The sequence below is a fragment of the Mugil cephalus genome, chromosome 12 (genome assembly GCF_022458985.1).
Source record: "Mugil cephalus isolate CIBA_MC_2020 chromosome 12, CIBA_Mcephalus_1.1, whole genome shotgun sequence".
Lineage (NCBI taxonomy): Eukaryota > Metazoa > Chordata > Actinopteri > Mugiliformes > Mugilidae > Mugil > Mugil cephalus.
In genome coordinates this window covers 19413451-19425408 of record NC_061781.1, presented here as the reverse complement: position 1 = coordinate 19425408, position 11958 = coordinate 19413451, and the positions used below count along the sequence as shown (strand labels likewise).

At 42.2% G+C, this 11958-nt stretch overlaps 2 protein-coding genes across 2 annotated transcripts in view; both read left to right on the top strand.

The window, feature by feature from the left end:
* Positions 1-8528: 8528 nt before the first annotated feature.
* On the top strand, positions 8529-10168 carry LOC125017857 (mid1-interacting protein 1-B-like). The gene has a single exon (XM_047601377.1). It carries the CDS (start codon positions 8837-8839, stop codon positions 9329-9331), a length of 495 nt encoding a protein of 164 aa, XP_047457333.1. The 5' UTR covers positions 8529-8836; the 3' UTR covers positions 9332-10168.
* Positions 10169-11520: 1352 nt separating this feature from the next.
* si:dkey-100n23.5 (cyclic AMP receptor-like protein A) overlaps positions 11521-11958 on the top strand; it is a 56252-nt gene continuing 55814 nt past the window's right edge. Inside the window, exon 1 of the mRNA XM_047601516.1 lies at positions 11521-11688. Within this exon, the coding sequence (XP_047457472.1) occupies positions 11608-11688 (81 nt within the window). The 5' untranslated portion in view covers positions 11521-11607. The remainder of the gene's footprint in view (positions 11689-11958) is intronic.

Genomic DNA, 11958 nt, shown 5'->3' with positions numbered 1-11958 from the left:
AATTAGGATACAGAAACGATTGAGGATCCACTTTGCAAAACTCAGTGTGGTCAAAATATCATATAAGCTCAACACAGACCTCACATCCAACACAGGTCATCAACAAAAACTGAATAAATCAGACCAAGTTTCGGGTTTTCAAGGCATCATACAATGGAAACATATTAACTAAATACTGCCCCGGACTATGTCTGCGCAGACTCTTGGTCATCTAAACATCTAAAACAAATAAAAAACAAACTGGACTTATTTCAGATCTCTGTAGCATCCTCTAACTGCAGGTGGAGTATTGTCCCACCAGCAGACCCTAGTCATGTGAGTTTCAAGTGTGCACCAGTCACAGATGTTCCCAATTAAAAATCCAACCCCCCCAGTGGTTCAGAACAGAGTGCTTGCTTGAGAGCAGGAAAACCAGTCCAGTTGTCCGTGGTTTAGCTTTGTTTTTTAGACACTGACATGCAGAGACTGACATTTTAAAACCTTGCAACCGGAAGAAAGAGAATGATACGCTGCAACATATGAAGTTAGATTTTGTAAACATTAAAATGACAAACTAGAAAAACAAGAGTTAATATTCATAAAACAGAATCATAGCCTATAAAACTGGATTTATTTGCTTGTCACATCATTGTAGACCAAAAAAAAGGAGAGAATGTAAATAAAACTGGTCCACCAGCAGGTCTAATATGATATGAACTTGCAAAGTGCGTAAATTACATTTAAGAAATGACTGGGTTTGTATACAACACATATACACATAACATCGTGTTCTATACGTGGTCCCTGAACTAAAATGAGCGCGATGCCACTGCTCTAGACACGGGATTTTCTACGACAAAGGTGCTTTTACATCGTCTTCCACATGATGGCGCTTGTGTATCGACGGAAAACGGAACTGTGGAGCGATTTTTTTTTTTTTTTTTTTTTTTTTTTTAAAGAAAATCTGTAGGGAAACCGCATTTGTGGGAGCGGTGCGCACGCACGCACACACAGGCGCGCACACGAACGCACACACACAAAAACGCACGCACACTCCCAAACGCACACACATACACACAAAAACGCACACACATCCTCTATCTCTTTCCGTCCGCCTGTCCTCCTCCGCTGCTGCGGGCTGCATCGGAAACAAAGCCGGAAAAAGCGGTGTGAAGACGGCTGAGAGAGGCAGCTACTGTAGTCGGGCAGACCGCGCCAGCCAACGGATCTCGCTCCGATCTCGTTACGCAAATTACCGGCAGAGTGGCGCGGCAGTGGGTCCGCTAATGGAGCGTGCGTGCCGCTGGCTTCCGCGCACCGCCTCGCCCTCGCCTCCGCCTCCTCCCGACTGCACATAATGGCTTATAGGCTAGAGGGAGGCATTCACCGGGGAAGCGCTATTACTCACACGCAGACACACAAAAGCGGACTGCGGAGCGCACAGACACGTTCGTGTGCAGCGAGTCCAATCACGGAAAGGCGAATCCACTTCCATTTATCAGTTTCACTTCTCGGAAGAATAAATATAATGCCTTTGCGTGTTTCCTGAAAATGTTGACGGCAACCTGACCCCCTTATTTTTTGCGCACGGTGGTTCAGGGGTGTAGTTGAAGGAAAAACACCGAGGTCGGTCAATCTCCCTCAACATCTACATCTGAACATCTTGAAACCCTGTTTGTGTCACGGTAGAAAGCACAAACACAAACACCTGTCACTGTCGTACAGTTCCGAACAGCAGCACAGACTGCGGCCTCCAAAACAACCAATCAACACCTCTTAAGAGTTCAAACACATAGTGGACTGCATTAATGCTGGATGGGTAACCCAATAAACAAACAAATCACAGCCTCGAACTTTTAGTCAACATTTAAATCTAAAATGTTGTTGTAAATTCTCATTTGCTTGTAGAATTGTAAACTTAGAAACAACCGATCAACCAAACGTCAACCCTGTTTGTGCGGTTACATAAAACATAATTGTGTTTAAACATAAAATATGTCATGTCAGCTAAACTCAGCCGGACTTGAATTCCATTGTTAAATTCCATTTAGACACGCAGCTGGAAGGGAATTTGTACCTGCACAACTGTGCTCTTTCTATTAAGAAATACCAGGAAGTACTGCGCTGTTGTTATGAATGAGGATTGTTTTATTTATCATAATTGCAATCACCAGCTCCATATTTAGACTTCCCTTCGCATGCCACCAAAATGTGCTAAAGTTATAATCAGCTAAACGGTCTGCGTCAATTCGCGAGGCCTTAAACATGTGAGGGAACTTAATTTGGGTCATTTCCAAATTAGTTTTCTTTGCGAGTTTCAGAAACTGCACTTGAGAAACCTAAAATATTAAATTGAATCTGCAACAAAGTGGCCACCAAATGACGCTTCCTTTGAAAGCTCCTCTCTGGAGTCAGGTCTTTATTTGACACGACAAACTTTATCCTTTATCTAAAAACGTGAAATTAATGAATCTAACAGATGTTTTAATTTGAAAATAATGAGAAATGATCAGTTAACTCTTCAAAAATGTATGTGAGATGTTTTACAGCGCAGAGATTTAACCTTTAAGCTGCAACAAACCTGAACCGAACCTGATCGCGAAATTGAATTGTTTAACCCTTTAAAGTCTGAACGTATTGCTGGTGATGCCTTAAAGCAGGAGGTATTTGAATAACCGTAACTCACAGGGGTTTGCTCTGTTGACAAAATTCAAAGTGTGGCTGAACACTGGGAAGTTGTGCTTTTGTCTAGGAGACCTTCGTGACACCTCAAGGGTATAACTAACTTTTACTTTAAGGTTCTTACCAACAAATCCCTCCAAAAAACAACTCTCTCTTCCTGGGGCTCTCCGGTCTTGAGTCGCTCCCCAACTTGCAGGCGACAACAGCGGTACGTCATCATTACCGTAATGGCAAATATATTCCCAAAAAGCGCAATTTCCCGGTGTACAGCCACACTTCAAATTCTGTTAATCGGTGACTTACGGTAATTCAAATACGCAAGCTTTTTTTTATGTGCAGGCGGATGTTCAGGTCTTAAACGGTTAATTTGTTTATTTATTCACTGATTTGTGTTTTGAATGCAGTAGCTACCGTGTGCAAATTTCCAGAACAATCTAAACTCAGACATTATTACTTGTGACTCTAGACTGGTTGCTGCCCCGCCTCCCTCCACTCCCAAATCTGCCTTCGATGCAAAGTTTATCAAAGTATGTAGTTGTCTGCTTCGTCGAGTTGTCCTCATCACAAGAATAATTTGTTTTAGTGAAGATTAGCAGCTTCAAATCGTAGCATTAAGTGGCGCGCAAGGCTCAGTTATAAAAGAAATATGTTTTCAAATGACAGTTTAATCAGATTAAAAAAATCTTATTAAATCCATGACAAGAATTACTTTGACTGCTTTAATGTGATGTTATTATGAATTTCATTTGAAAAAAAAAAAAAAAACTTGCAGAGTTAGTTAGGCTTTCCTTCACACACCCTCCTGCACTCCGCTGTGACGCCTCATTTACTACCTTATAAAGTCATGCAGCAGGCCTGTCCCACTCCACCTGACTGCTCACGATGCGGGCTGTTGTTGCTCTCGCTGGTGTTGTTGATCTAATTGCTGTTGCCGCTTCACCCTCCAAATTCCCCCATGAACTCCCACACCCCTGCCTCACTCTCCGTTTTCGGCAACATGCAGTCGTGATGACAAGTACTAGACTTCCCACTCAAGCTGCCTGTTCCTATAGGGCTGTGCACCACCGCTCCCCCTCCACCACCATCTCCCCTCCCTCCCGACTTTCTACTTCACCCTTTGAAGCCTCTGGGATGATGATGACACCCGCCGTAATCGGTGGATGCTCAGCTTCTGACATGGCACACAATTGAGAAACCCTCCCGAACTGATCCGGGTTTCGTTGTTGCATTCAGGCGCAGTGCGTCCTCTGACAAGTGGAGCGGCCTTTCACAGGAGAATAGAGGAACTCGGCGAGGTGGGGCCCGTGATTGACAGCTCTGTTGAGAAAGCAAAGCCAGCGCCTGTTTCTATCTGATCTCTGCTCAGCAGTGGTGCGCGTTTGCTCTGCTGACCTGCTTTCCCCCCCCCTTCTTCTAAGTGTATCTGGGCTCGGCTAATCGTCAGAGTGGGGTCAAGACTAGGTCATAGGTCTTCAACGGGGGTCCGCCGGATGTCCGTGGTCTTTGGTTGATTAGACATTTTTCGTATATATGTTTTTAATGTCCCCCCAAGAAATTGAATTTGTTTAAATGCACGTTAACACGAACCCAACATGTTTTTAGTAAAGAGACAAATTGAGGTTATCTTTCAGTCCACACTTGACTCATTCAGCGAACCTTCACACAGAGCGCCACACTAGACCAGTCAATCTAAACCGTAGGTCTTGAAAAGGTGGTCTGGGACCCCTAGGGGGTCCACGGAGATACTGCAGGGGGGGTTGCAAAATCGTTGGTTGATTAGACACTTTTTATACACATATATATATATTTTTTTTAATTTCCCCCCACAAATTTAAATCTTTAACTACACATTAACATGAATCCATCATATTTTAGTAAAGGAGTGCGGGATAGCTTAATACTGAATGCAAAATGAGAATAATAACGTATATTTATAAATAGCTCTAGGTCGAGTTTAATATAGAACACATGTAGGGTCCTTGGCCTGAAAAACGTTGAACACCTCTGGACTAGGTAATTTGCGTTTGTGAAGCTTTGCATCTCAGGCAGATCTGAGATTGAGGAGCAGCAGGACGGCAACCAAACCTCTACCAGAGGTGGAAATTAACTGATTAGTTGTTGTACAGTATTGTTTTTTAAGTGGTTGTCTTGAGGATTTCCGTTTGTCGCAGTTGCAAAACAAACCAACAAAGTGATCGTGGAGCCTATTACCCTCTGTTGAAATGATATAAAAGTCTTTGCATTAAGAGGATTGAGTAATAGGTGTCTGTGGAGACGTTCTTATGTAACATGACAAGTCGTCCACATTCAGCGGCACATAAGCCATCACCCAGACGTCTTGTTGCCAGAAAAGGCGGGGTTGACATTGTACTGACTGACCGTGTCACACAGGCCGCTCTTTGGATCTTTGACAGCGAGGTTCACGACCACACCCGAAACTACCGCCCGCTGTCATAGGTGCTGACAGAGACGACAAAATGGAAATCCTCAAACTGTCACTTGAAGTACAACTGAGTAGCATTTCTTTTTTGCACCGTTTTAAACTCCTGCTCCTCCTTAGTTTTTGTGGTGTGTCTTCAATGTTTCAGTAAATTTAACGTGTTGGATCAGAGGAAGGGCAGGTCCCTCTGATTCACTGTTTAACTTGTTTAGTATGCTTTCCTCTAGAATAGGAACTAATGTTCAGAGAGGTTCTTCACTTCAATTTTCACAATGACATGATCATCTGGAATGTAGAAAATGTAGGATATGATCAGCATGAAGTCATCTTTGTACGATGGCTTCTAGCGCTTTCCGTCTCTTTCTAGTTATCTGGCCACAATCTCTTCTGGGCTTGCACTATGTTGCACTTTTAATAATAATGATAATGATTAATAAATTTTATTTAGGAAGCGCCTTTCAAGTCGCCCAACGACGCTTCACAGAAAAGAACAGAGGAACAGAACAATACAACGCATCTACAGTCACACATACAAGAAACATTCAATAAACAACATTCAAGCATTAACGAAAAGACAATGTACTGTGTTTAATAAAACAGTATGATTAAAACTTTGGAAATGAAGAAGGTGAGGTAGGGCGGTGTTGGAGTTTAGGGTGGTGGAGTGAGTAAGCGGTTTTAAACCGATGGGTTTTTGAGTCTGGATCTGAAAACAGGTCAGAGTTGATGTGTACATTACTGCATTATTTACATTTCTGTTACATATTTTTCTTTTTTCTAAGTTTTTTCATAAAATTTATTGAAATGTCTGTGTATTATGTGTGTGCCTTTAAGCCAGGAGTAAATTTTGTTATGTTCTCACATTGCTAATAAAGACTCTTGATTTCCTGTTTTTTCTTTTTGGATGAGGACGATTGGCACCTGCTCGTACACAGAGGTATTTATTATTTAGTTCTTGTCTATCAGTTTGATGTGTCCAGGCTTTAAGAGTTGACATTCACAAAACTAGAAGCATTTAAAGCAAATTACAAGCTCCAACTTGACTGTCTGCAATGTTAAAATGCTGCTTATACGTTATATAGCATGCGCAAAGGAGCGTAACGGACAAATTTGACATTTAAATGGAGGTCTTTAAGTTGAGTATTTTTTTACACGGTGGTATTTCAATTTAACTTTTTAAGGTAACGTCCTGAGTGTTTCTTCCGCTTGTAAATACTTCAAGTTTGTGTTAGTTTGGGCTGGGGTTAGCATGGATGTTGTACTTTTCTATAACTGCTAACTTATTGCTTGTCACTTTCGTATCAATAATTGAAAATTTATATAAAATAAGACTTTTACTTTATATATTTTCGATTGCAATATCCAGGGCTATAAGGAAGTCTGACTCAGCTCCACCTTAACCAGCTGCAAGTTTGCATTCAGCATTGTGGCTACTGCTTCTGCTTCTCTCACTGATATCAATCACTTCATGCTACTGTTAATGGGTATCATCACATTATGCTATTGTACCCCAATACTGGTACTTCGTCCACCCCTGGCTTCGGGGTAGGGAGTTGTGGTACCACCAGTGTTCGAAACAATTTAAATAGACAAGAGACATACAAAGAGAAGACTCAGGAGTAGAATGGGGCAGAGAAAGAGAGAGAAACTCATTCAGCAGGTTTTACCATACGTGTTCACAACCTCCCCATTCTTGCTGAGCGACAATTTTTTGGCGCTGATTCATTTGCTAACTTCGAGAACAGACCGTGCCCGCATACTGCGTGTCTCTTCCTGGGCATGTAGTATCAGTCAGGCCACGTTTCAATGCCAGCCCTCTCTTCCCGCCCTCTTTTATATGCTGTGAGTCTACCGCTTAATGCAGAGTTGATCTATTTTAAGACTTTGGTGTGGGACACCTCGGACACATTTTAATTTAATGCACACGGCATAATTTATTGTATTTCGATAGCCGTACAGTGAAAAACATGTTTGTACAGATTCACCTTGACCAGAAGTGTTTACCCAAAGCTCAGATTACGGACTGAGTCATCCCACCCGTGCACCTAATGCATGAACAACTAATGGAGGGCTATTTCTGTTGCAGGGGGGAATGGTGGGTGAGGGAGTCCCCGCAGCTGAAGTGTACAGGAAAATCAGCTATCCACCAGCACTGCTGGAAACTGGCTGGCGCAACAGTTTGGTCTTAAGTGTAATCGGAAAATCCCGTCAGTCGTGTGAAGTTATCCCAAGGGAACATTACCAGGCAATGTTATATTTCAGCTACTGTGAAAGTGATGAAGAGTGAACTTGCTCTTTTAGATTTTCAATACATATTCTATCACTATAATTGACTTATGATTGGACAGTGGCCACAAGGGTATAGTTTATGGAGACACTCACTGATGTGGCATTTGTTACTTTGCGGAATTCTTGCCGGCGTCCTGGGAAGTTTCCTAAAAATGAATGGAACAGAAGCGTAGAGTAAATCAAGCTTTGAGTTTCTTTTTAGATGAGGGGGGAAAAAAATGAAAAAAAAAAAACGGTGTGGCTAAATCAGCAGCAGTTATTTGACAGTTTTAAGATTAAGATATTTCAACTGAAAATATTATGAGACAACTCATCCACTGTTAAAGATTACATAAAACATTCCCAGGTACTTTTTTTTTTTGTTTTGCTTTTGATTGTTAGGGACTCTTCAGGGAGTCTACTTTGGGCTCATAGCCACGTTTCATATGGGCCATCTAATTGAATAATGTGGAAAGGCAGGATGGCAGTAAATAGATCCATGAGCATCTAAGGGGGGATTTACAGCAACTGCCAGTGACTCCAGTGGTCTTCCAGTCTATGGTTTACATCAAAACTTATGCCGAAGCTTGAAACAACACCACGTGTGGCTTCTGTTTTCTCTGTGTGACAGACGCGCCGGCGGCCCTATCATTGGTGACCGTCCACTTGTTCCGCCTCCGAAACGCATAAACCCTGACGATTATTGGCCTCAGCGGAGCTCGGAGCAGTGGGCTGATGGCTCAGCTCATGAATATTCATGACACCGGCACCGGGCGCCTCACCCTTGAGTATCCGGCAGACTTGCTCATCGGAACAGAATGTGTGATATGCTGATGTAATGTGAGAGATTTCTTAGAGCGGAAATCGAATCACATAGACAGCACGTTGCACGGTAAATACAGTTTGGGATGAGACTGCCGTGTCTAAACACGTGCGCTACAACATTGCCAGCAGTCAGTAACGCATGAGCAGGGGACATGTATCTCCCCTGTATGTTTTCTTGTGTGTTTGCATCATGTTTCGTTGTTGCTATCCAACTTGCGAACTTGATGCCACTCCTCTTGCCGAAAAAAAAAAAAATGTGCCATGCCTCCCCGCTCCGCTCTGGGTGCTATTTCAGGTCATTTGTCTCTGGTTACACTCGGAGGAACTCGACAAACAGGTTGTAGGACCGCCTTCGTTGTGCGAAACCACCTGTATTAGAAGCTATATAAACCCCTTCGCAGATTCCCTGGGAAAGAACGAGAAGAGCTCAAACGCTGAACCGGAACACCCAAAAGCCCAGGCACACCAGCGCAACTCGCCTGATTCACCGGACAGCCAATCCACGCTCCAGCTTTACAGACAAGCCAGCCGCTTCTTTAAGCCGATCAGCCCGGAAACAAAGCAGGGCACTCTCACAAAAGAGGAACTCAGACAAGAAACTCGGATCTTTCTCCTTTGCTTTCTGACAAATCTCCAGCCAAGATGATGATGCAGCAGCTGGCAGAAAGCAACAACCAGAAGAACTCCCTGTTCAACGCGATGAACCGCTTCATCGGCGCCGTGAACAACATGGACCAGACCGTCATGGTGCCCAGCCTGCTGCGGGACGTCCCGCTGGGCGAGGAGAGCGAGATGAGCTCCATGAAGTCGGACGTGGACGAGGGGGACATGTACAGCTACTACCAGCTGCTCAAGTCCATCCGCACGGACATCGAGTGGGGAGTCAGGTGCGCCGCGGCCGACGAGAGGCGCAAGGAGGGCATGAAGATGACACGCACAAACTCCTCCATGTCCGTGTCTTCCTCCGCGTCGATGTCGTCCGAGGAGGACGACGACGAAGAGGACGAGGACCTGGAGAAGCAGTTCCAGTACCATCTGACCGGACTGCAAGATGTTCTGTCCAAGCTCACTCAGCAGGCCAACACACTCACCAAGCGCTACAAGAAGGAGATTGGCATCGGAGGCTGGGGCCAGTAAACCAACAGAAACTGAGAGACAGTTTTTTTTCACTGCAGTAGCTCAACTGACTTTTCTCAATAGGCCATGTTCCTGGTTTCCTTTTCAACTGATGACATTTATGGATAAACTTTTTGATAGTAGAGAAGAAGGCAGCCTCCTCTGTCTACAAACCTACATGGTGTTGGTCTACTCTTTGGTACTGACTGTAGATGTGTTGATCCTGAAGAAAGCATTTGTGTGCTACTTACTCACTAAGGGTTTTATTTGCACTCCAAAGTGTTGCACACATTATGCCTCACGTGATACATAAATGAAACATATTTAAGCCGTTATTTAATGCATATTTATTACTTCACACTGTATGTTTGAGAGCCAAATGTTATTTCAAAGCTTGAGAAAGAAGTGGACCATGTCCCCGGCACAACCTGTCATTCGAACAGCCCCTATGTGGGGGAATACTGACGAAAGACTCCGCATCCCCTGTGATGCTGATGATGTTAGTGAGTTCGGATGATTGTTATTTTTTTTCTCTTTCTCTGTAGAACCATTACTCCATTCACTTGTTGTGTTTTCTAATGCCTGGAAGGAGGCAGATGCTTACTGTAGCTGCCTATGATCTCCTAATGTCCTACATGGTCAATGAACTGGAATCAACTGATAATTCTTCCGCACGAAGAATAATGAGAGTTTCCATGAGATGCATTGTTGTTGTTGTTGTCATTGTCATTTTCTGTCATCATGGTATTATTTTTGTTTAGGTCCATCTGTCAAACTTAGCAAGTGCTTTTGTGCACCTTCTGCACCGTTTTTATACTGATAACATGTGTTTGTAAAATAAACTTTTCTATAAATGTACTCCATTTGTTGTGTATTCATGAGAATAACATATGTTTTATATCAGAATTTCTATATTGTGGTTGGGGAAAAAAAATATTTGGAGATTTAAAGTGTCAGTTATCCATATAAACTGACAAAATGGCCAGGAACAAGAAAACACTAGGACATAAACAATATATTCTGAAATCTTATGACTGGAATGCAATCAGCTTCTCTTGCATTTGTACAGTTTTGTAACAGTAATACCCTATTATGCAGTATAGGGGAGACAAGTTCGTCTTGGAATATTTTTACATTTATGTTAAGATAGCACAAAGGTGTCCTATATCTTCTGTCTGCATGTGCTGTTTCATGTAAAGTTAAAAAAAAAGGAAAATAAGAAATAACAGATTCCCTTCATTGTTCACCGAGTAACTGACAGTGACAGCCTCAAAGGCCACCGAGTACAGCTGGGGTTTCAGTGTTACAATAGGTCAACAGAATGCAACACACCCACTTTCCACTCTGATTTTCTCCTTTGTTCTCTCATGCAAACATGCAGAATGGCAGAGATCTAAAGTCCTGCACAAACTCCTCATCAGCAAAGTCAAAATTCCACTTGAGTGGGAAGACACCCATGCAGAAACAAGTTACTTGTTTATTTTAGTTAACTTGTGTAACCACAGTTTGCTGAGCTATAGGCCACTTGAAATTCAAGTTTAATTCCCGTAGTCAAGAAATATGCGCTCCATTTTAGTTTAAAATAACCATAATTAATTGTATTTAAAGAATATTTTACATTGTTTGTCTTCTTTCAGAGAAACGTGAAACTTTTGAAAACGCAGATGAAATCTATCAAAGGGATCTGTTGTCTGCAGACATATCTAAACAGACACACCTAGAAAATTCTTTCTTTTTTCTGATTCAGACTGTTTACATGCAATGTAGCAAATGCTGTCCTCATCCTGCCCTTAACTGATGAGCTAATGAGCTTCCTTGTTTCTAAATAAAGGTAAAGACAAGCTTATCATAGGAGGAGGAATGCCAGAGGCTTTGACTAAACTGTATTGCTTTTTACACCTTTACGTGTAGTTTCAAGTCCTCGCAATGGATTTTGCACAAATAGTAATATGTTTTAAGGGTGTAAAAATTCCTACAGTTAAAGATGTAAATATGGGACTTTTTTGTGCTTTTGAGAAGTGAATTAAATGTACATATAATTAAACTTATGTAATTATATAATATGTTAGTATCTTGAGTAAATAAACAACGGACTCGTCGACATATTTTTAAAAAGCAACGCCCCGAAACTCTTTCCTTACGTCAAGGCTTTCGAGTCAGTCGGGCGAGTGACCATTTTTGTCCCTTTTCGCACACTGTAGGAACAGGAAGTATAAGAAAAGCTACAACAAAACAAAAACACGTTGAAGCGAAATTGTGTGAAAAGAAAAATAGTAGTAATTGCCGTGACACTGAAAATGGAAGCACACAATTCCGAATCAGTTGGCAACAATTCACGCTGCGTATTTTTTAATACGCACTCAGAAGACTATCGATGCGTAAGTAGCTAACGTCAGTGTAATTTAAAGTTTTAGCTTTTAGCTAATTAGCTACATAACGGTACACTGTTATTGCTGCCAGTAATAGATTATGTACCCAACTAGGTTTCTGTTTATTGATTTGTCGATTGATTAGATGATGAACGGGGCCCTGATATTGTTTGGATACTGATGTTTAACTCTCACAGTTGCCAGTCGTCTAAAATGTTTGCTGTGGTAGCTGTAAATAACGTTATATTGGCACACATTAATGTTACGTCAGCTCACACA